The 20,995-nt window shown below is 49.8% G+C and overlaps 8 protein-coding genes and 4 non-coding genes across 12 annotated transcripts; 6 read left to right on the forward strand and 6 right to left on the reverse strand.

The window, feature by feature from the left end:
- Positions 1–450: 450 nt before the first annotated feature.
- Positions 451–959, reverse strand: ASPGLDRAFT_280823 (uncharacterized protein). The gene is made up of 3 exons (XM_022543721.1): positions 935–959; positions 727–874; positions 451–653 (listed from the first exon to the last, which is right to left on the reverse strand). The coding sequence occupies exons 2-3, from the start codon at positions 845–847 to the stop codon at positions 538–540; spliced, it is 237 nt and encodes a 78-aa protein (XP_022406331.1). The 5' UTR covers positions 848–874; positions 935–959; the 3' UTR covers positions 451–537.
- An 841-nt stretch (positions 960–1,800) lies between these two features.
- ASPGLDRAFT_t2 lies at positions 1,801–1,885 on the forward strand. Its single transcript has one exon. It is a non-coding gene; the product is annotated as a tRNA-Tyr (tRNA).
- A 629-nt stretch (positions 1,886–2,514) lies between these two features.
- Positions 2,515–2,600, forward strand: ASPGLDRAFT_t3. The gene has a single exon. It is a non-coding gene; the product is annotated as a tRNA-Tyr (tRNA).
- Positions 2,601–3,616: 1,016 nt separating this feature from the next.
- Positions 3,617–4,510, forward strand: ASPGLDRAFT_41697 (uncharacterized protein; the record flags this gene model as incomplete). The annotated part of the gene is made up of 1 exon (XM_022545468.1): positions 3,617–4,510. A coding segment is annotated over exon 1 (274 nt), but the record flags the coding sequence as incomplete, so codon positions are not given.
- Positions 4,511–4,737: 227 nt separating this feature from the next.
- ASPGLDRAFT_t6 lies at positions 4,738–4,823 on the reverse strand. The gene has a single exon. It is a non-coding gene; the product is annotated as a tRNA-Tyr (tRNA).
- A 1,293-nt stretch (positions 4,824–6,116) lies between these two features.
- Positions 6,117–6,202, forward strand: ASPGLDRAFT_t4. Its single transcript has one exon. It is a non-coding gene; the product is annotated as a tRNA-Tyr (tRNA).
- A 2,785-nt stretch (positions 6,203–8,987) lies between these two features.
- ASPGLDRAFT_101920 (uncharacterized protein) lies at positions 8,988–9,536 on the forward strand (the record flags this gene model as incomplete). Its single annotated transcript, XM_022539421.1, has 1 exon — positions 8,988–9,536. A coding segment is annotated over one exon (549 nt), but the record flags the coding sequence as incomplete, so codon positions are not given.
- Positions 9,537–10,233: 697 nt separating this feature from the next.
- On the forward strand, positions 10,234–11,508 carry ASPGLDRAFT_63128 (chalcone isomerase domain-containing protein; the record flags this gene model as incomplete). The annotated part of the gene is made up of 1 exon (XM_022548619.1): positions 10,234–11,508. One exon carries the CDS (start codon positions 10,234–10,236, stop codon positions 11,506–11,508), a length of 1,275 nt encoding a protein of 424 aa, XP_022406334.1.
- A 108-nt stretch (positions 11,509–11,616) lies between these two features.
- Positions 11,617–12,090, reverse strand: ASPGLDRAFT_31351 (glutaredoxin; the record flags this gene model as incomplete). Its single annotated transcript, XM_022544044.1, has 3 exons — positions 11,617–11,774; positions 11,860–11,958; positions 12,039–12,090. The coding sequence occupies 3 exons, from the start codon at positions 12,088–12,090 to the stop codon at positions 11,617–11,619; spliced, it is 309 nt and encodes a 102-aa protein (XP_022406335.1).
- A 678-nt stretch (positions 12,091–12,768) lies between these two features.
- Positions 12,769–14,410, reverse strand: ASPGLDRAFT_21755 (uncharacterized protein; the record flags this gene model as incomplete). Its single annotated transcript, XM_022543127.1, has 2 exons — positions 12,769–14,286; positions 14,345–14,410. The coding sequence occupies 2 exons, from the start codon at positions 14,408–14,410 to the stop codon at positions 12,769–12,771; spliced, it is 1,584 nt and encodes a 527-aa protein (XP_022406336.1).
- A 1,351-nt stretch (positions 14,411–15,761) lies between these two features.
- ASPGLDRAFT_116047 (BAG family molecular chaperone regulator) lies at positions 15,762–16,751 on the reverse strand (the record flags this gene model as incomplete). Its single annotated transcript, XM_022539739.1, has 1 exon — positions 15,762–16,751. One exon carries the CDS (start codon positions 16,749–16,751, stop codon positions 15,762–15,764), a length of 990 nt encoding a protein of 329 aa, XP_022406337.1.
- Positions 16,752–17,436: 685 nt separating this feature from the next.
- On the reverse strand, positions 17,437–19,575 carry ASPGLDRAFT_114829 (LMBR1 domain-containing protein; the record flags this gene model as incomplete). The annotated part of the gene is made up of 2 exons (XM_022539639.1): positions 17,437–19,195; positions 19,271–19,575. The coding sequence occupies 2 exons, from the start codon at positions 19,573–19,575 to the stop codon at positions 17,437–17,439; spliced, it is 2,064 nt and encodes a 687-aa protein (XP_022406338.1).
- Positions 19,576–20,995: the final 1,420 nt, after the last annotated feature.

Below are 20,995 nucleotides of genomic sequence, written 5' to 3' on the forward strand. Positions count from 1 at the left end.
GACGACGACGAAGGACACTCAGGTGAGTGCCCCAACTGAGACTTAACTAACTAGAACCTTAGGTTACGATACGAAGAGAAGCTAGGTTGTGACACATGTAAAGAGGTTGGGGAATTTGAATTATCATAACAGCAGCATTGATTCACTCTGCGACGATAACATCACTTCTAGGAACAATGAATGTAGTCACTTATTCCGGAAAGTTAGGGCATCCTTCAACATGGTTCCAAATGGATCTAATGGCTGCCGCCCTCGTGGGAAAGAAAATCATTCTCGTAATTTGAAAGGGCAGAGCAAGCGAAAGCGTAAGGGGCCACACGGCAGGGAAGCAGAGAGAAGCAGTAGTTTGTCGGCTCAGCCTTAATCATGATTCTAAAATAGCAAATTTTCCCGACAGGTCGACGCTGCATCTAGGCCATTTTGGGAATTTATTTTTATTTTTATTATTATTATTATTTTTTGGCTCGGTTTAGGTGCATCTGGGACTTGAAGTTGACACTCAGTGGCCTGATAGCTTCTTACCAGCGGTCATCCTTTTCATCGCCTTGTCTTTCGCTTGTATTGTATCAGATCTCCAACTTCAACGGAGTCGTGGCATAATGCCGAACAAGTGCCGACACAGTACCACCAGTTATATCTCCTGGAGCGACGATCTACCGTGAGCCTCATCTCAGGATATATTCAGCCTAGGGAGCAGGCAGGTTCTGTCACGAGAAATGGACATACAAGATATCATTGAGTAGAAGCCCAGGCTTCTCGAACAAAGAACATGAAAGAACGGCCCCCACACATCGAAACTGCCCCTACGAACTGACGCCCGTGTAGGGGGTGTATACTCGCAGGCCATTCCACGACGAAATCTTGGACGAGCCAGCTGTCAAGGTGCTTTGAGACTCTGATCTTAGAATCAGTATAGGAACAAACTGTTACAGACCTTATCCTGTCAGCCTCACGTGACGATGCGGGGAGTTAAGGCAGAACCATTGGGTATGCTCAGCGGGATGATCAGTGAGTTAAGCAGGGATTATGACCTGAGCATTAAGGAAGTACGACATACCTCACGTGACCTGCAGGAGGTATACAGGTATACAAGTCGGGAGTTATACTGTTAGCTCTGTATAGGGTATACCAGTATACTTCGGGGATGTTATACTGATATCGTGGAGGATATATAAGGATACTCATTCATGTACTTAGTTTAGTTCTTCGCGATTGTCCTCATCAATCAAGCATTGGTTACCTTTCTAGTTCAGACTCGTCAGCACTAAACCAACAACTAAGTATATGTACTTAGTTGGCCTTGTTTCTCTACTTCATTACCCTTATCGGATTTACTTGTTTACGGAGCCTGGCTGGGGTGATATACCAAGCAGCGCATACTTTGTTACGGAGCCTTACTGGGGCGATATACCACGCGGCGCACTACGACATAGACCCTAGGGGTCTAACCGATATAACGACAACGACGAAGGACACTCAGGTGAGTGCCCCCAACTGAGACTTAACTAACTAAAACCCTAGGTTACGATACGAGAGAAGCCAGGTTGTGACACAAACCCTATGTGGCATCGGATTCTGAAGACCAACAATCGCCAAATATGAATTCGACGGGGATTCAACGCCTCCCCCATGTGCCTCTAAAAGCCTCATTTATCGATACAACTGTAATCAATCAACGAAGAGTCAGTAGGTATATTCACTAGAAAGAGCCTATGCATCCTATAATTGTACTAATATGAAGAAAAGCTGAGTCCTTAAATTAGGTTATAGAGAATAAAACTTATAAATAATGGTATCTAACCCCTGATGGTCTAGTTGGATATGACGTTCGGCTGTAATGGAGATTGTAACCGAAAGGTCGCTGGCTCGATTCCGGCTCGGGGGAAAGTATTTTTTTGCCCTGTCATTTGAAATGAAAGATTTTGTTAGGGCTGTATTTGTAATCCGATCCTTTAATGCCAGCTTGTCAAGTGAATTTACCCGCGTCACATTGAGAATTTGCGCAGTTGCTTGCCCCCCAATCAGCAGTTTTGTGTTAATGTTGGAAAAGAATTTGAATGCAAAGCTGTTACAGACCTTATCGTATCACTCTCACGTGATGATGCGGAGAGTCAAGGCAGAATCATGGGATATGCTCAAACGGAATGATCAGTGAGCAAGGCAGGGATTATGACCTGAGTATACGTACTCAGTTGGCCTTGTTTCTCTATTTCGTCACCTTATCGACCTTACTTGTTTACGTAGCCTGGCTGGGGCGATATACCAAGCGACGCATTATTGCATCACCGGACAGACCCTAAAAGTCACTATCGATATACGACGACGTGAAGGACACTCAGGTGAGTGCCCCCAACTGAGACTCAACTAACTAGGACCCTAGGTACGATACGAGAGAAGCCAGGTTGTGACAAAAGCACTGTGTACTGTTGTATCCCAGGCCCACTGCACCATAAATATCACCTCACAATCAAACTCTTGATAGTACTTTATTACTTTCGTCTGGTATCCTCGCAACCCCTGATGGTCTAGTTGGATATGACGTTCGGCTGTAATGGAATATTGTAACCGAAAGGTCGCTGGCTCGATTCCGGCTCGGGGGATAGTAAGGTTCTTTTTTTTTTCTGCTTGGGCCATATATATCTCCTAGAATTTTTAGTGGGTGAAAATGGTTGATTTTCTCTAGTAGCTAGGGCGGCTTCAGCAGCGCACGTGACCATGTGTGTGAGTGATCACGGGCTCGGACTAGTAGATACTGACGAATTGTCGAAAGGGCCACAAGGCATCCTCACATCCATGGGGAAACCAACAGGTAGATGAGATCCTGCGCTCTAAGTCAGGAACAAGAAACTTCCATGAATAGTTGCAGAGATCTCATTTTTACCGCACAACATGCCCTGCGCACTGAAAAACCCCACCTCAAAACACTTCACACCCTCCCTCCTATTCCCCCCTTTTTTTTTCCTCCTTCCCTTCCTCCACAGATTGTGTATCGCCTTTGAAAGCGGCCCCAATGATTATAGGCGGGCTCTTGTTAGCGAGCCTATGCCAGCATGTATGATAAAATTAGCTTAGCTACTAGATAGGCGAGTCTGCTTCGCCCGTCGTATATTCCGCTCCGGGATCTCTGTGGGCACGTGACCAGCGCACGTGCCACTTTCCGACGTAAAATAGCAACTACTACTACTACTACTAGATACTGACCGCCTACTCCGAGCCATTGACCCAACAAACTTCCACCTATTTGAACAGATTGACCCGCTGCAGACAACCCCCTGGGTCTCAAATCCAGCACCCAAAGGGCAGCCAACCGCGATTTCTAAGACACAATCCAGGGAGGAGTTCCAGAGATGGCTCTCTTCCATCCCACAACCAGCAATGGTGGTCTACACAGATGGATCCAAAGAAAAGGAGAGCACAGCCGCAGGTACAGGCTGGGTGAGCTATTGGGGCCCCAACAAGACCAAGATTTTCCATGGGCACACAAAGCTCCCCAATCAAGAAGTCTTTGATGCAGAAGCCAGAGCCGCCCTGCAGGGCCTGCATGCTGCCCTCAAGAACCCCAGAGCCAAGCATACCATAGACATATACATCTGTCTGGACAACCTGGAAGCAGTACAGCAACTCCAAGGCCAGCCCACAGGATCAAGCCAGTCAGTATCCAGGAGCTTCCAAGAAGCCGCCCAAACATGGCCAAACCGCACCAGAGCACCAGGCATACAGGAAGGCAGGGTGCACGTGAAGTGGGTCCCTGGGCACACAGGCGTTGAAGGCAACGAAGAAGCCGACAAAGAAGCCAAGATGGGCTGCCACGGGCCCCTGTATCTCCCTATAGCACCTGCGTCAATAGCAGCTGCCAGACGAATAGCACAGAGGATGCACTGGCATGCCTTCACACAGTTCTGGGCAGAAAAGGCCCCCAAACGATACAAGGACCTCAGGATAGGCCTGGAAAAGCGCCCCCCAGAGCTCCTCCTTCCACGAGCAGCCCTGGGCCGCCTCCTCGCCGCCAGGAGCGGACATGGTGACTTTGCAGAGTACCATGAACGCTTTAAACATGATGACGCCCTGCTGACATGCTCCTGCGGCCGCAGAAAGGAACCATCCCATTTCTATCACTGCAGGGAGGGCCGCAAAGCAGCAGCACATCCATGGGGCCGCCAGCCTGTGACCGATATCCTCCACACAAAGGCTGGAAACACCGCATTTGCAGGCTGGCTGGGAGAATCCAACTTCTATACAGATATCTGCCGACGACATTAGGCCATCAAAACTCACCAAATCCAGGGACATCCAGGCTTACCTCCGGTCTCCCTTCCTCTCTCTCTCTCTCCCCTTCCTTTCCCCTTTTATTGTACCCCTGCCCTGCCCCTCTTGTTCGCGTTCATGCTTTTTCTTTTGTTGCAAACCAATACGCGCAATTTTGCTGCTTTGACAGTCATGAAAACCCAAGCAGCCCCCCGCGCGGGAGGCTACCTGTATATAGATGATAGATGGTAGTTTAGCTAGGTGACAGGCAGTCTCGATCTGCCCGTCGTATGTCCCGCACCGGGACCAGAGTTTTTCCGCTTCCGAGGTTCCCAAGGATGCGTGGAAAGGCCCGAACCTCGACGTAAAATAGACACACACACACACACACACTACTAGATACTGACGAAATGATATTCCTATCTAAGCTAGTGTAGCCATCGATGAGAATATCGAATCTAGAGAGGAAAGACAAAAAAAAAAAAGACAACATCCCCCGAGCCGGAATCGAGCCAGCGACCTTTCGGTTACAATATTCCATTACAGCCGAACGTCATATCCAACTAGACCATCAGGGGTTTTTGTTAAAGTTTGGGCTGTAATTTTGCCACCAGAGCCAAAAAAAAGAATATCCTGAGTTACATCCTGCACGTAAGTCATAACTAGGGCAATCATTATTACAAATTTTCCAGACACTAACTAACGTGATTTATATTCTTTTGAAAAAGCGCTTCGAACCGACGACATGAGTGCCACCCCACATGTCGTATATCCCTGGGGAAAGAGGAACCTGCTCTCACATTGTTTTATAGTTGCAGGGTTAATACCGTGGTATTGTCTGCGGAGGACAGATCTCTCGTCATTTTGTGTATTCTTGGCAAAAGTCAGGCATCTTAGTCGAAATGGGTGCTATGGTGGGGTTTATTGAGATGTCTGCCAATAGGTCAGAAAAGGACTGGGTTTCTACTTCCTACTCAGGTTCAGCCTCCATCACCACCATATGCATACAAATCACAGAAGACCAAGTTCCAGAGGCAAGTTAATTGCGCCAAAAAAGGAATTCAGACCCCGGTCCAAGATTTTTTTAGATGCAACCTGGCAATGACGACTTTACCATTCCAATTGAATCAGAGCCGATGCACTACTGCTTCTCTTTGTTTAGCGTCCTCTGTATGGCGCTTTTCGTATCCACTTGTTCTGCCCGTTCACCTTACCCTGAGCTAAAGCACAGCGATTGGAAGATTTGGAGCTATCCTAATTTTCGTCCTGCACTACCGGACCTCCACACCGGTCAGATAGCCCCTAAGTTTACGGCGCTGTCCCCCAGAAACCTTTCATGATATACATACCATTTTGAAATTTTGGGCCTGCAAAGTATGTCGTCGAACACTTGACTGCAAGCAAGCCGACTTTGGGCTGTTCCCGACGCTTCTGGAGGTAAAGTTATTAGAGGTGGATTGACGCTGCTATAATAACAATTCCTTTGGCTCGACGTCGCGCATACGGCTTGACAGTGCGTCTACGGCTAATAATGACAAAAGACACCGAACCAAGCCGACATGCGTAGAAACCCGCCGTACAGTAGTTATAAAGAACCTCTTTCATCCTCTAGATAGTTCCTCTCCTTTCTTCTCTCCAGATTCGATATCCTCGTCGATGGCTACAACCTAGTCTAGATAGGAATATTATTTCGTTATTATCTACTAGTTTCCGAGCCCGTGACATTGGCCCCCTTACCCAATGGACATTTCCTGAAGCTGTAGTGTCATCATGCAATACATCCACAGAAAGAAAAACGGTATATCAGGAAAGTTCTTGTCCGAAGTTTTTTGTTCATAAAGGTTATATTAAATATAGTGTTTATCTGACAACCCCTGATGGTCTAGTTGGATATGACGTTCGGCTGTAATGGAATATTGTAACCGAAAGGTCGCTGGCTCGATTCCGGCTCGGGGGATGTTATCTTTTTTTTTTTTTTTTTTCCTCTCTAGATTCGATATTCTCATCGATGGCTACACTAGCTTAGATAGGAATATCATTTCGTCAGTATCTAGTTTTTTTTTTTTTTTTTTTTGTCTCTTTTTTTTCTTTCTTTCTTCCCCTCTTTAGATATCGCTGTACGAGAGTCCTCGACCTTTGCTCGGAAATACGAGCTGGGGATTCGAATGGCCCAATTCGCTCGCACGGGTTTATACATGCGAACTACAAGCCTGGTTGTTGGCACGCCCTGTACAATCATTATCTCTTTCTCCCGCCATCCATTGATCTATCAAGTAACTGTAACTTCCGGACAGTCTTCCGTGAGTAGAGCGAACCGTCCTTTCTCAATAGGAAGGCGATGAGATAGATAACAGGATTACAGTTTGGATAACCATCAAAGATGCTGAGTACGGAGTGGGTTTGCTCAAGCAAGCAACCAGAGTATGTCCGACTGTAGTAGCTAGGTCAATGCGCTGTTCTTGGTCGACAGCCTTATGGACGGCCGCTTCTTGGGCCGTCTGGGATTAAAATGCTCTCTAAATTCTGCTTCAGACGACAGACGAGAACCTTGAGCTTGATCTATTCTGCTTGCTGTGGGTGCTCCATCGTCGTGGCTGGCTTTTCGCAGACATATAATGCTTGTCTTTGGGGCTTAGAAGCCTCTCTTTTTACCGCGACTTTGGGTCCGGTGCTTGGACATCACCGCTTGCCGTATAACGGCCTTGTGAGCCCTGATCGCTTCCTCGCTCTCCTTGGTGCTTTCTCATGCCGGAAATGTAAACGAATAAGAAAGATGTGTGCCACATCTATGGGGTCCTCTGCTGTTGCGATCACATAAAAAGCGCCGTTGCTCTCTTTGCATTAGTCTCGGCTTTTCTTCCGAACAGTATCAATTTCCTCTGTCCGATTTTTTCTTCTCTTGACAATATTCTTTGCGCGCCATTTTCTCATTGCAAGTCTTATTTCTTGTCTTTCCCCCGGCCTTTCGATACCTATGGCGGCTCGTTGCTTGACTTATATTCATGGTGGTACTTGACCAATACCTTTTTAACCTCATTGCGTCTCTTTTGGCGTCAAGAGTCTAGCTTTTTCAACCACTTGCGTCAAGTCATGCCATTGTTGAAGTAGCCTTTCTGTCAAAGGGGCGCTACTGCGACTGCTGGGGTGATCTGAGTATTCTATCAGTTATTCAACAATAAAAACACTTCTGTGTGCAATGGGGTATTTCAGCTTACTTCATTCTCAATTTCACGAGAGCTTTGGCACCCACGTTCGATGCTTCTGCATCAGTTTTCACTCAATCATTCGACCATTTGTCCAGCAAAAAAGGTGGGACAAACCCTCTTGTACCAATAAGTTACGGTTATTGTATGCATATAGTCGTGGCCTAGTCTCATTCCATCCGCTCTCGACACCAATGGGCACAGTGTCCGTTTGTCTTCGAAACCTGGCGCTGGAGTTCCGAAAGTCTGAAAGCTGTAAAACCTCGTTGTGGTCGAATTGGCATCTATGCTGAGAAAATCGTGAGAAACTGTCTAACGAAAAAGTGTCAAGCCACTTACTGCACTGTATTTTATGGTGAGTATATCTTGTCCCAGAGAGCCACAAGTCTTTGACCAGGTCCGTATTTTTCGAGACACGATTCGTGACAACCATACACCAACGCTGGCCTGACTACTACACGCAGGTCTTTGAGTAATAAATCGTAAGCGCAGCGCTCCGTCAGTGTATCCTCAGGGTCTGCTTCAAATGATCATGTTATCAAGAAGTAGGTCTTGTAGTCATGGAGATGCGAGTAGCCCGTATGATTTTGCCACTCAAAAGTCTTGTACTGACCACATCTTCCTGGAAGCAAGATAGCAATGATGAATAGTATTCACAGTCCTGCCCTCATCTGCTTGCGACGGAGCCTATTCACCTTCACAGGAAGAAAAGAGCCTTACAAAATGGGCAACATATATTCCTTTCTCTACTAAATAAAAAGTAGCATCGAGCATTAAAAGAGTATGAATGACATATCTTCTAGATAGGCAGATAGTCTCCTAAAAGATAGAACCGAACTCGATTACGCTTTGCTTCTATGTCAATTTCAAAAAGCCCTAGTCAACACTCATTGGCGCCTGAACCAGAGTTCGCGAACTACAGTCGAAATCCCTTTTTACTAGGTCTTATATACAAATAATATAGGCAGCAGATAGCACAGGCACCATAAATGAATCTACCTGAATCAATCCGAGTCTCCTCTTTCCATCTTCCTTCCATCAACTCACCTACTTACAACATTCTATCAACAATTTTTCAAAACCAACAAGCTAACAACCAAAATGGCCGCCAGAATCAACGTCAAACAACTTCAAGACATCCAGTTTGAAGACATCCAGGAAAGGCCATCTCCATGGCAAGCCATCGTTTTTTATACCAAGAGCTTGTTCGAGCAGACTATGCCAATCGAAGGAGGCTGTGGCTATTATGATCTCCCGTTCCTCATCCTGGGTAGTCTATGTCTCTTCGTCTTTGGATTAGTTATCGGGATAGTCGAGATCCTCGTGCCTGAGTATTATCCTGAATGTTCCAGTCTGGATTCTGGCAACGACGACGAATTATCAGATCTCGAGACTGAAGTCGACACTGGCGAGGAGGACTTGGAACTGTACTTCAGCGCCGCTGAGAACGATGCTACCTCCAACACCAACGTCGTTGTTGGCGCCTGCGTCTATTGCTCGCTGCCTATCGGAGGCAAGCCACTGCAGACGTGCATCGAGTGCAACGGCCTCAGTTGCCACAGCTGCCTCCGCACGTTCTTCCTACTCGCAACCCAGAACGAAAAATGCATGCCGCCTCGATGCTGCGGGATGGCTATTCCTCTCGCCATCGGTCGACAAGTGCTTACAGGCACCGAGGTAGAGATATTCAAAGAGAAGCATGAGGAATGGAATACTGCGGAGCGGTGCTATTGTCCTGTTCCTAAATGCTCGGCTTTCTTGGCCCCGCGGCTGTTTCCGGGGCTGCGTGCGTCTGTGTCATCGATGCAAGAGGACGAGGAGTCTGTTATCAGCTGTCCGGAGTGTGATGTTGCTATCTGCACTACTTGTATTCAAGTTGCTCATGAAGAGCAGGTATGTGCTAGGGACGATAATATCACACCAGAGTTAGACCGGGCTTTGAAGGAGGTCGGTGCAAAGCGGTGCCCCAAGTGTCGCACGGCGGTGGAAAGGGACGACGACGACGACGACGCATGCAACAGTATGTGCTGCCGCTGTGGCGCGAAATGGTGCTGGCATTGTCTCCGGGACGTCGAAACATGCGAAGGATGGCCATGCAAGACCATGCAGGAACAACTTGACTGCCTCGAAGACGAGGCTTATTCGACATCGGACGAGGACGATAGTGGTCCTGAGACTCCGCAAACCACGGACAACGAAGACGAGGCAGTCAACTGCATGGATTACGACGACGAAACAGAAGCGCACATCATTCAATATACCAAGCGCACCGTTCCGTTTAACTGTCTGCACGGGTGGCGTCCCGTCGAGCATTGGGAGTTCGATGTCGGGTTGCAGTTCGAGTGTGAGTGCTGCTGGGGTCAGATGCTTCCTTGTGTGAAGCCCCCTGGTGTATCTCTTGCGTGTGTACAGACGGGTCGTTTTGCGACAAGGCCCAGAGATAAGATAATCGCGGATGGGCTGGGGGATGATACCATGTTTACCTGTGCTGTTTGTTCTTCGTTTGTGTGTAATAAGTGCCGGAAGGATATTGACGTGGGGGTGCGTGATTTCTAATTTTCTTCTGTCTTTCTGTTGTGTTGTTTTGTTAATACCATGTTCTATTGTTATACTTCATCAAAAATACAACTTGCTTCACCAATCCAACACCGTACAATAAGCATCCCAAATAGGAAACAGGGTAGACCCACATCACGTGTCCGTCGTCGCCGATCCATCAGACCATCCATCCGTAGCGATCCTCCAGAGCCAAAATACCTATTCAAAACACAGACCAATCTACAAAATGGCATCACCCTTACGAACCTGCGGTCCCTGCATCCGCAGCCAATACCTCCACAACACACGAAATGCCCGCCTCTTCTCAACGCGAACCTCTCCCCTCCGCAACGCAAACGCAAACCCCCTCCGCACCGGCAATGCACGCCCAAGCAAAACCCAAGACATCGCCAACACCCGCCGGTCGATGACCCGGTCCGCCGCGGGAATCGCAGCCTGCGCGGTCGCGATGTACGGAGTGATCGAGCTGGATGTATTCGGTCTCAAACAGGCCGAACAAGCCAAGACAGATGGTACTGCATCCGGGACCGAGACCAGCTCCGGAGCCATGAAAATGGACGGACCACCAGGCTTCCCTAACGATGCAAGCGGACACTCCGTAATCCGCATCGAGGGCCAAGACGGCGCGGACTTCGTCGAGACGGGAACCAGCACGATCCCGCATTTCCCGAGTACCATTCGTCTTCCCAAGACTCTTGACGAGAACTTGAATCCCGGTGATGATATCCCATCATCGGTGGAGGAGGATGAGTACCAGCTGTTGGGTCTGGGGATCCGCACTGTCTCTTTCCTCTCTATCCAGGTCTACGTTGTCGGGATGTACGTCGCGACGGCTGATATCTCGGAACTCCAGCAGCGGCTCGTCCGCACCGCACTGAACCCACCCGGCGATAATACCAGCGCAGTTACCGGGGGTGCGGGCGCGAACTACGCTACGTCTCTAGTCCCAGGAGAGCGCCAACAACTCAAGAACCTCCTTCTCGACCCCGAAAAGGGCGATGATGTCTGGGATGCGATCCTAAAGAAGGACGGCCTGCGCACGGCTTTCCGCATCGTGCCTACGCGGAACACAGATTTCCTGCACTTGCGCGATGGCTGGGTCCGTGGTATCACCGCGCGCGCGCAAAAGGCTAATACCCGCGCCAACGTTGACGCGAGTACCTCCGCACAAGGCGAATACGAAGACGACACCTTCGGCTCATCCCTGAACTCCTTCAAGGGTCTTTTCGGCGGTGGACAGCGGAAGAGTGTACCGAAGGGACAGATACTGGTTCTGACAAGGAGTTCGCGCGGGGAACTTGATGCGTTGTTCCGGCCTGGGGCAGGGAAGCCGGTTGCTTGGTTGGGACGGGTTGGTGATGAGAGAATCAGTCGGTTGGTGTGGTTGAATTATCTCGCGGGGAAGAATGTGTCTAGTGATGCTGCGCGACGGAGTGTGGTTGATGGTGTTATGGGGATTGTGGAGAGGCCGGTTGGGACCGTTGTTCAGAAGATTGTATAACCTCTTTGCTCTTGTTTTACTCTGTACTGACTGTATTCTACTAAGCACTCAATTCTATCTTCAAGTCATGTATTCCATATATCCAATATACTCAACTCTCAAACGAGTTTAAAGAGCACCGGCAGCCTTCAACAAACCCGGCAGTTCACCCTTCTTACCCTGCAGGTCCGAGTTACCACCAATGTGCTTCTGCTGAATGAACACGTTGGGCACGGTCCTCTGGTTCGAGATATCCTGCAGAGCGGTCTGGATGTCGCTTCCGCCCTCTGCGCCGCCTTTCATTAGCTTCGTTCTCTCTTTATAGTACTAGTAGATTTGGGGAAGGTAGGGGAGGGAGGGACAGGAACGTACCGATCAGATCCAACTCAACAGCCTCGTACTTAGCACCGAGGTCGCTGAGGAGGCTCTTAGTGGCGTTGCAGTAGGGGCAGTAGGATTTCGAGAAGACCACTTCATCACCATAACTTATTAGCACACGCAAATGTACATGCACACGCAATCTTCAATGCCGAGGCAGGGCGGCCACTCACCAACAGCGTTCTCATTAATCAGGCTCTGAGCCTTAGTCTTAGCAGCGGACATAGCGGCGGGCGAAGGAGCGGCAAACGTGCCGAAGAGTCGGGTGAATAGGGAAGTGATGGTGGGCGATTGACAGGAGATGGGATCTCCGTTGTTTATATAGAGGTAAAAGAAAAGGGGGCTCTTTGTTTGTATGAGGGGTGAGGGGTTGGTGGTTGGTTGGTGGGAGATACGGTGATGTCAAGGTTGGGTTACGTGCTGGCTTTGGGTTGCTTATGTCATGTCATGCGGCTCTTGTTTCCATGCGAGTTGTGTACCTTGCTAGAAAGTAAAGATGGCGATATTTACTACGGAGTACATGAATGTATTGACTGTGCACTATATAACCATTCGAACCATAGCCGAAAACATGCAACAAATATAGTACCGGAATGCAAGAGAACAAGTTGACAACAAGATGGGTACGAGTGAAAGGATCGATCGGAAAAAAGAACCAGCAAGACGACGCACTGTGCTAGCGATGTTTCGCTGGTGTAGATTCAAAAAGGACGGATTAAATAGATGTCAGGGAAGAGAAGATGTCAAAAGATGTAAAGAAAAATGAAGGATGTCAAGCAAAACACCGACCAACCCTACCATAATCGCTGAAGAACAAGTGAAAAAGAAAATGAGGTATCTTCAAAGGAATGAAATCGCAAAACTCGAGGTGCAGAAGATGGAAACAAGAAGGGATGAAAACTTTTACATAACGACACAGCAGCCACAGCCTCCCTTCTTCTCCTTCGGAGGTGGTGGCTCCTGTGCAGTCACAACGGGTGGACTCCATTTGGGCGTCAAGGCCGCTGGAGGCGGATCTTGCACCCTGGGCATCGGACTGTACCCGGTGCCTGTACTGGGAGATATCGGGTCGGGGCTCTTGGATGGCGAGAGCGGCCAGGTGCCATTTCCTTCTGTCTCTGGCTTCTCTGATTTCTCCTGCATTTGTTCTTCCTTTGGTGGCTCCTCGGTTTTCTCATTATTATCATTATTGTTGTTCGAAGGAGGAGCGTCACTAGCAATAGCCAATGGAGCGAATCCGCGATCGTATGTAGTGGGTGTTTTACCCTCCTTCTCCCACTGCTGTTGCATCATCTGGCGCGCATGCGTGGGGATGATCTGCTGGTCCGGAGGCAGACGCGGATCCGGCTTGTACATGGTCGCCAACCATGGCGGATCGCCCTCGGGACGATTCACTGCCGTCGTGGGCCGGGTGTCGCCTCTGGCGGTTGGTCTCGTGCCGTTGGCTGTCGACGTCGTACGTGACTTGGTGGTCTTTCTCGACGTTGCAGGTGCCGAGGTCTTGCGGTTGGTAGACCCCTGAGTACTCTTAGCTGCCGGTCTCCTGCCTCCAGCGCTCTGCATGGTTGCGTTGGCACCCCGGCTGTTGGGTCTGCTTCCATTCGGCGTGGGTGTAAAATCGTCTATGGTCATCGGCTCGCTAGCTCGACGCGGCCTGGAGGGGGAAGAGGCGTCGACATCATCTCCCATGGTCTGGGCTCGGGAGCGTGCTTCGGTGGGCAAGTTAGGCGCGGTAGTAGTCCTGGGAATGGGAATACGGGAGGAGCTCTTGCGAAGATGGGGATTACGGTATACGCTGGATGCACCATCGTCAATTGCTTCCTCGGCGATCTCTTCAGGCTTGCGAAGGTCCCAGGTCTTGCGCTCATCGTGCGGGCCAGTGGCTGCGCCATTGACTTCGAAAGACTTAGGAGATTCGTTAATGTACTCCCGCTGCTCCTCGCTCATATTCGGCCAGGGTTCGTTGTGCTCCGTCGGCTCGGTCTCAGACGACTCACTGATACCACGTTGGCGTGTCGCCTGACTCCTCCCACGAGAGGACTTGGTCTCGATGCCTGGACGACGATGGAAGAGAAGAGCGGCCTGGTGTAGTTCCTCGCTTTCAATCTTGGCCAGCTTATCACGATGAATCCACTTGGCCTCCTCAGTAAGGCCATGAGGAGCCCCACTGGTCGACTCTCTCACATTCCCGACGCTCCGGCTCCCCGACTCATGACCATAGACACCTTTGGAGCTTCCCGCCTCACTTCCACGTCCACGGCTGTGATCACGTCGTCCACGACTGGAGTTTCTATTATAATTCGACTCCTGCATATACGGCTGTCTGGACATGGAGGAGCTCCGGGACTCCTTGGAATTGCGGTCGCGGGACTTTCGGTGGGAATCATGGGAGGTACGGGACTTGGAGCGGCGGTTAAAGCTCTGCTGATCGTCAGTTTGCTTGGGTTTAGCAAGAAAAAAACAGGGACAGGGGACGTACGTCTTCTCGGACAGGAACGGAATAGTCCCATTGTGCCTGGCCCCCGTTCACACCGCCAGATGGCATTAGAATATCAGCGGAATAAGCAGCGGTGGTTGCCATTCCACTAGTATCTTTTTTATCCTTTTTTTTGCTTTTTTTAGGGGTAAATTAGAGAAAAGAGAGAAAAGAGGCCAGACCAGCTGAACCCGTAACACCAATTGTGACCAGGAATAGACAGGGAAATATAATGAGAAGACCACCTGACCAATATATTTGCTAGCTGGACAGGGCCATTCCAGGGAGAAAGAAGGAAATGAAAGAAATTGATAAAAAAAATAAAAAAAAAAAAGAAAAGAAAAGAAGAGAATGAACGATAGCGGACGGCGGCAGACCAGGCCGGGTCGGACAAGCGCGGGCGGGTTTGTACTCCGACTCGTAAGGAGAGAAGAGGAAGAAGAACAGTAGGAAAAGATCAAGGAGAATTTAGACGAGACAAGAAACCGAGGGCAGAGGAGAGGAGGAATCTCGGCGCAAAAGGGGAACTACTGGCGGGAAGAGTAAATAGTCAATAGCTGAGCTTCTGGATACTGGTTCAGGGTGCGGAACCGGAGAGGAAGGTACCTTGGATAAGGCTTACCAATCGAGAGATAGATTAGAGAAGTGAATAGATGGATTATAAGGATAGTAGAGTATATAAAAAAAAAAAAAAGATGATAATGGGTAGATTAATAGAGTACTCCGAAGAGTAGAGAAAGATGGGAAGAAAAATGGAGATGGAGATGGAGAAGAGAGGACCAGGGGAAAAAGAGAGGGGGGAGCGGCGAACTCTACACCCGCGAGGCTAGATCAGTGGCTGGTAGAAGAAACAGTGATCCTCGATGTATGCTCTGAGACAGCAAGAAAAGGTAGACGCGCACGCGAGAAAATGCAAAAGAAAATTTGAAAGAAAAAAGGAACCGGGTGAGAAGGACGCCAGTGGTAATTAAAGAGTGGTCGTGTTAGTTCGAGTTTAGGGGGAATCGACCGTTGAGTAGTCCAGATCCATAGTAGGAACAAGAAAAAGCAACCACTATACAGAGTATTATAGACAATGAATGAATGAATTGACACAGACCATCCCATGTGCTGTGATCTCTCACATTTTGCTCTGAGGAGCTGAACTGACACCTGATCTATTATCAATTGACTTTTTCATCTGAACACTGAGAAGGTTCTTGACTGGTTGTTCTCGATAACGTTAATTTGGACCGTGCAAGCCGTTCCCCTGAGGTTATCGAGGACACCATAAATATCCAGCAGATTAGCAGATGTGTATTTCATGATATCTAAACGCCTCTACATTCCAGCCTTATACTAAACACTATCTATGACAATCCCATACCAAATCCAACAACCTTATATACAAGCAAACCCAGCAAAACCGACATAAAAGCAATCACGCTTTAGCAGCCTGATCCAACCGACGCGACGTCTCCTGTGCCTCATTAACCAACGCCTTACGCGCACCCCGCACTTCCTGGTCTCCCTCATGATCGATCGAATCCGCCTTCAGCAGCACCTGCGCCATGATGGTCTCGGTGAGCTTCTTGTGTTCGAAGTCGCGGTACTTGGGCTCGCTCGGTGGTGACGCGATATACGCCTCGGACGGGGGTAGGAGTTCGGCGTGGAAGTAGGTTGCCAGCGCGTTGACTTTATCGGCCGGCGCGTGGAAGCTGTTCAGATTCGGAGCCGGCGCGGGGAGAGACGAAGCGCTGGTGGATATAGCTGGTTTCAATGGCTGAGGATGCGCCTGTGGCTGCGGAGCCGGCGGCTGCGAAAGGGTCGGTTCAACAGGAGTCTCCTTCTTATTCTTGCCCTTCCTTCCCCTCTTACCCCGATTCCTCTTCCTGCCTCCCTGTCCACCCTCAGACATCGCACTCATCTCAGTCCCAGTCCTCTGAACAGGGACATGGACATCCATGGTCTCCCCCTCCGAGCTCTCCCCGGGCTCCACCTCAGACACCACACACAACACCTCCGACTCCTGCTTCATACCCTCCGCCCTGCACTGCACCCAATCCTCATCCAACAACTTCCCCTTGTAAAGCAGCTTGATGCGCTGCGGATCCGGCGTGCGCGTCACCTCCGCCGCACGCTGCCGTAGCTGTCCCACACTCAGCGCGCCATCGCTCATCGCATACGCGGGGAACTCCAACGTATATTTGTACTTGTGGTGCTTGAGGAAGATAATATCGGGTCCGTCGTCCGCATGGACAGGTCTCGATTGCGGATAGTCATGACCGTGTCCATGTGCGATGTCACCACCAGTAACGTAACTGTAGTCATTATCGCTCACATGTGGCGCCCCATCACCACCAGGGCCGTAGGAGGGAGTGCGACTCCAAAAGCTCCTATTAAACGGATTGCGCCAGTTCCCGCCACTCATGATGATAGCCGCAATACTTATCGCAAAAACGACCGTCGCCGTGACACAAAGAATAACAGCAGTAACCGTAGTGCTGTTGTATTTGTTATAATCGAGGTCAAGACCCAACCAATCCAAGCGCTGTTTAACGGACGAATCGAGCTTCAGAATCGCCGATACGAGTCGGTGGCGGAACGAAATAGGGATGTGCGCGTTGATGTTTCCGGCGATTGTTTCCAGATAGTGGTAATAGCCCCAGGACCCGGTGGACTGTGCCTGTGCCTGTGCTTCTGCCTCTGCTGATAGCAGGGTCATATGTTCCTTTTATAGGCGGGATTGAATAGGCAGAAGGTGAGAAAGGATGAGGATAGTTGGCTACAAGGCAGACTAGAGGCGGAAAGGCGTTTTTGGGAGTTTTCTGCCGCTGCCAGTGCCGATGATGCCTGGGGTATCGAGATTTATTGGCATTGGTAATGAGAATGGATTAGGTATTTGTCAGATTGTAAATGCGAATTGAAGGGTTGTCACGAGGTTGTGTTTATGCAGTGTTTTGTGTTGTATTGGCTACATAGTACGTGCAGGTAACATAGGCAGCAACAGGTCCATTTATATACCAGCAACCCTATCTAAACCATGAACGCCTTCGCCATGCAAAGAGCAAAAAGAGCAAAAAGAGCAAAAAGAGCAAAAAGAGCAAAAAGCAGGATTAAAGCCTGACATTACCGTTATTATGTCGTCCACTTAACAACCCAGTAGTGACCCCATTCCCATTATTACCACCATTTTCGTTACCGGTCATCCACCGTGGCAGTCGGAACGGTTCTCCCTGGAACCACTGCGGCGTACTAGTGGTATCCCATGTATTCTTTACCCGATGCGCAAACGCCTGGAAAAAGTTCTCTTCATCCTCGTCTTCCTCGTTAATCGCAGCAGACATCGGGCCCCGGGCGGCTCGGGACGATCGCGATCCTTCCGCTGGTGCAGCTCGCGAGGAGGTGGAAGAAGAAGAAAAGGCGCGTGAGAGGCCTTCGCCCCGGTTTGGTTGCCAGTTCGACCGACCGCCTCGCGTGCTGAGGGCCAGTGATCCTATACCGCTCAATTCGCGGTCGATCAACTCGCGACCCTCTCTCCAGCCACCGACGCCATAGCCGCTGGGGTTGTTTTCTAGATCTTCCGTCTCCTCTTCGGCCAGTCCCAGTCCACAGATATTCTTTACTCGACCGTAGAAGTTGAACAAAGTGGCGCAAACTGGAAGCAGGATGAAAACAGGGAAGAAATAATCGAATCCCTTTCCGAGCGGGGTCAAATCAATGAGCCGACCGAGGAACAGGTAGAATGTGGTATGTCGCCGCGTGTTTTCAGGTAACAGGGTCAGAAAGTTATAGGCAATGGGCACCGTAAGCCGCGCGACCAATCCAGCGTACCAGCATGCACTCTCCCCATAGGTGTTGCGACGCACCAAGGCACGGTTGCCCCAGACCTTTGCATCACTCACCCCGACCAGAGCGGCCGAGCACATGTACAGCAGCCAAGCAGATGCGGTGACCTGTCCCCAGAAGCCGACCGGTTTCGGGTCCTGTCGGTTGTGGGTCACCATCAGACTGACCACGGACAACCGTGGGAGCAACGATTTGAACAATTCCGACCAGATGATGCAGACCGATGCAGCAGAGCAGAGCGCCCCCAGAAGCAGCCGGAAGTTCGGGATGACATGCACATAGAGATGGTAACGCAGGTAGGGCGTCAGGATCGTCACGCCGGACAGGATTGAGGAGCGACGCGGGAACTCAGCAAACTCCAGCTTCGCTGATGCAGAAGAGTTGATAATTGCCTGGACGTCGGCCGCTGACACCACCAAGCGATCCCATTCATCCATAAACCGAGCCTTTTGGTGTCGAGCGCGCTGGAGACGTCGGGTCAGATTCGCCAGATAGCGCTCCGTGATGACTGCGGGGACGGTGGCAGAACGGTCTGCGGCCTCGTGGAATGCCGCCCGCGGTTCCGATGGACTGGACCCCTCTGGCAACTCTTCAATCCATTCCTGAAAGTCTCGTGCGGTGCCCGTCTTACGACTCTGCAGCTGTGCGACCTGAGATTCCAATACCTCCAAGTCATTGACGGCATCCATCAGACGGTCATGGACCCGCGGGGCATGGGCTTGGATCCTCCGCAAGCGGCTGCTGACATTGGCATTTCGGAACAGAGTGCGTGGAATCGACACCAAACCATGTCCCATCAGATAAATGGCCAGGACGAGACCCCACACATATGCAAGAGCCATGACAAGCCCTTTAATCGAGGTGAAATCGAAGCCATTCTGGATAGACACGTAGACCAACCCCACGGTCGCACAGCATAAAACTATCAGCTGATAGCGGGCATTGGAGCGAATAGAGTACAAAAGACGGCCTTTAGGTTCGCGGTATCCGGAATCGATATATTCGCCAAGCAAAGGTAGAATAGCCCTGTGGAAATTCACACATGATTAGCTCCTGCGACTTCGGTACTAATGCAAAGCACTTGCATAAGGTGGTACAAACCAAGTCAGAACAAAGATCAGCCAGTAGGCTATCCTCCAGGATACCAGAACCACCCGATCAGGAAGCCATATCGCTTTAGGACCGGTATCATCATCGCGTGAGCTGGAAGCGAGATCAATCGGCACTAGCAGTACAACGCTGGCGGGCAGTGCGAGGGCCAGAAATACGGGGACGGAGAGATAAGCCGGAGTGGCGCGGAGAGTAAGAAAGCGCCGCAAGAGTAACAAGACGAGAATACAAATAGCAAATAAAGCCAAAGAAAAAAAGACGCTGGAGCCCACAGGAATGGACGAAGCGACAGACATCATAATGGAAGAAGAGCGAGGTTGAAACGACATTATTGCGATTAAGCCGGATAGTAGTCGTAGTAGTAATCGCAATTGATCATGACGAGCGAGAGGTGTGCAACGGATAGTAGTAGTATTGAACGAAAGACTGGCGAGGATACAGAAATGTAGAGTATCCCCATGCGCTGTATAGAGAGAGAGAGAGAGAGAGAGAAAGTATAAGAGATGTTCAGGAGGTCGCGTGCCGTGGTATAGAGACGGATGAGGCTCTCTCAGCCTTCCTCCGGAAAAGGTGACGCCAGCAAGTCACGTGGAATCACCTGATGCAACCAAAAATGGAAGCGCGGGAAATTGGGCCTTGACGATGGAAACAGTCAGTCCTATGTAACTAATGTACGGTAAGTTGTACCTGGCAGTCGATCGTTTGTAGAGAGTATTTGTATACCACCACTACTACTAGTACTAGACATCTAAAATAAACTCAAGTCCATAGTTTGACTAGAATAATATATTGACAGCACCTTGCATCTGATTATCTTCTCTTCTAACTGGCACAAGTACTTGGATTCATTGTTGTTGTACCTATTGGCAGCTTGTTTTTTTTCCTTTTGGGCCACCAATCGACGTCTTGACCACTACCGCCAGACTGGTGTCCCTCGCTCTCTCTCTCTGTCCTTCCTCTTCCTCCTCTTCCCTCTCTCCCTCCCTTATTCTTCTCTTACTCTCATCTCACTCTCGCTGTCTGTCGTCTGACTGGACGCAGTGGCATTAACAGAGTGTTGTGTGTGATCCTCCTCTTCCTTCGTTGCCCGTTGATCTGCTGCTTCTGCACATCCTCTTCCGTCTCTCACTCTCACTTTGACCTCTTTTCTCTATTTCGTCTCTTCTCTTTCTCTCTCTTTCTCTCATCTTTTTCCTATTCTTAATTCTTTTTCTCTCAATTATTCTTACTCGAGTAGCTCTATCTTAAAAGCCTCAAGAGTGCTTCGACGGTGTTCTTGCTACACCCTCTCCCCGACCGTCCGCTCTCCTTGTACTCTCCCAGTGAAACGTGGGCGGCAATCAGCCTTTTTCTAGTGTCGGGCTTCACTTCCCTATAATCGCCATTTCTCCTGCTCATTTTCGTTCGATTTTTACTCGACTATTATTACTTTCACGACGACTCTTTTCCTGCGATCCCCAGCGCCCGTCTTCGTTACTCTCAGCTTCCTCTCTCCTACGTCTACCGCAACATCCCTGTCATTCATTGATCTGACTTTGGCCTTCGCGCGACTCACGGCCTTTCCCACGCACACGCATACCTCCAATACACGCACACCCCCACGGATTCGACCGACAACTGGTGCCCGAAACGCTTCCCTGCTGTGTTGGCCTTTCGTGTCTCGTGCTGTCATCTGTCCGTGATATATCATAACTGCGACGACGAGTTTCCGTCGCC

This window comes from Aspergillus glaucus, assembly GCF_001890805.1.
Source record: "Aspergillus glaucus CBS 516.65 unplaced genomic scaffold ASPGLscaffold_1, whole genome shotgun sequence".
Taxonomy (NCBI): domain Eukaryota; kingdom Fungi; phylum Ascomycota; class Eurotiomycetes; order Eurotiales; family Aspergillaceae; genus Aspergillus; species Aspergillus glaucus.

Coding starts and splice junctions, on each gene's coding strand:
- ASPGLDRAFT_280823 (XM_022543721.1), bottom strand. CDS start 847: ATGGCCTGCGAGTATACACCCCCTACACGGGCGTCAGTTCGTAGGGGC. Junction 654..726: donor CTTCTACTCAATGATATCTT/GTATGTCCATTT, acceptor GGCTCACGGTAG/ATCGTCGCTCCAGGAGATAT.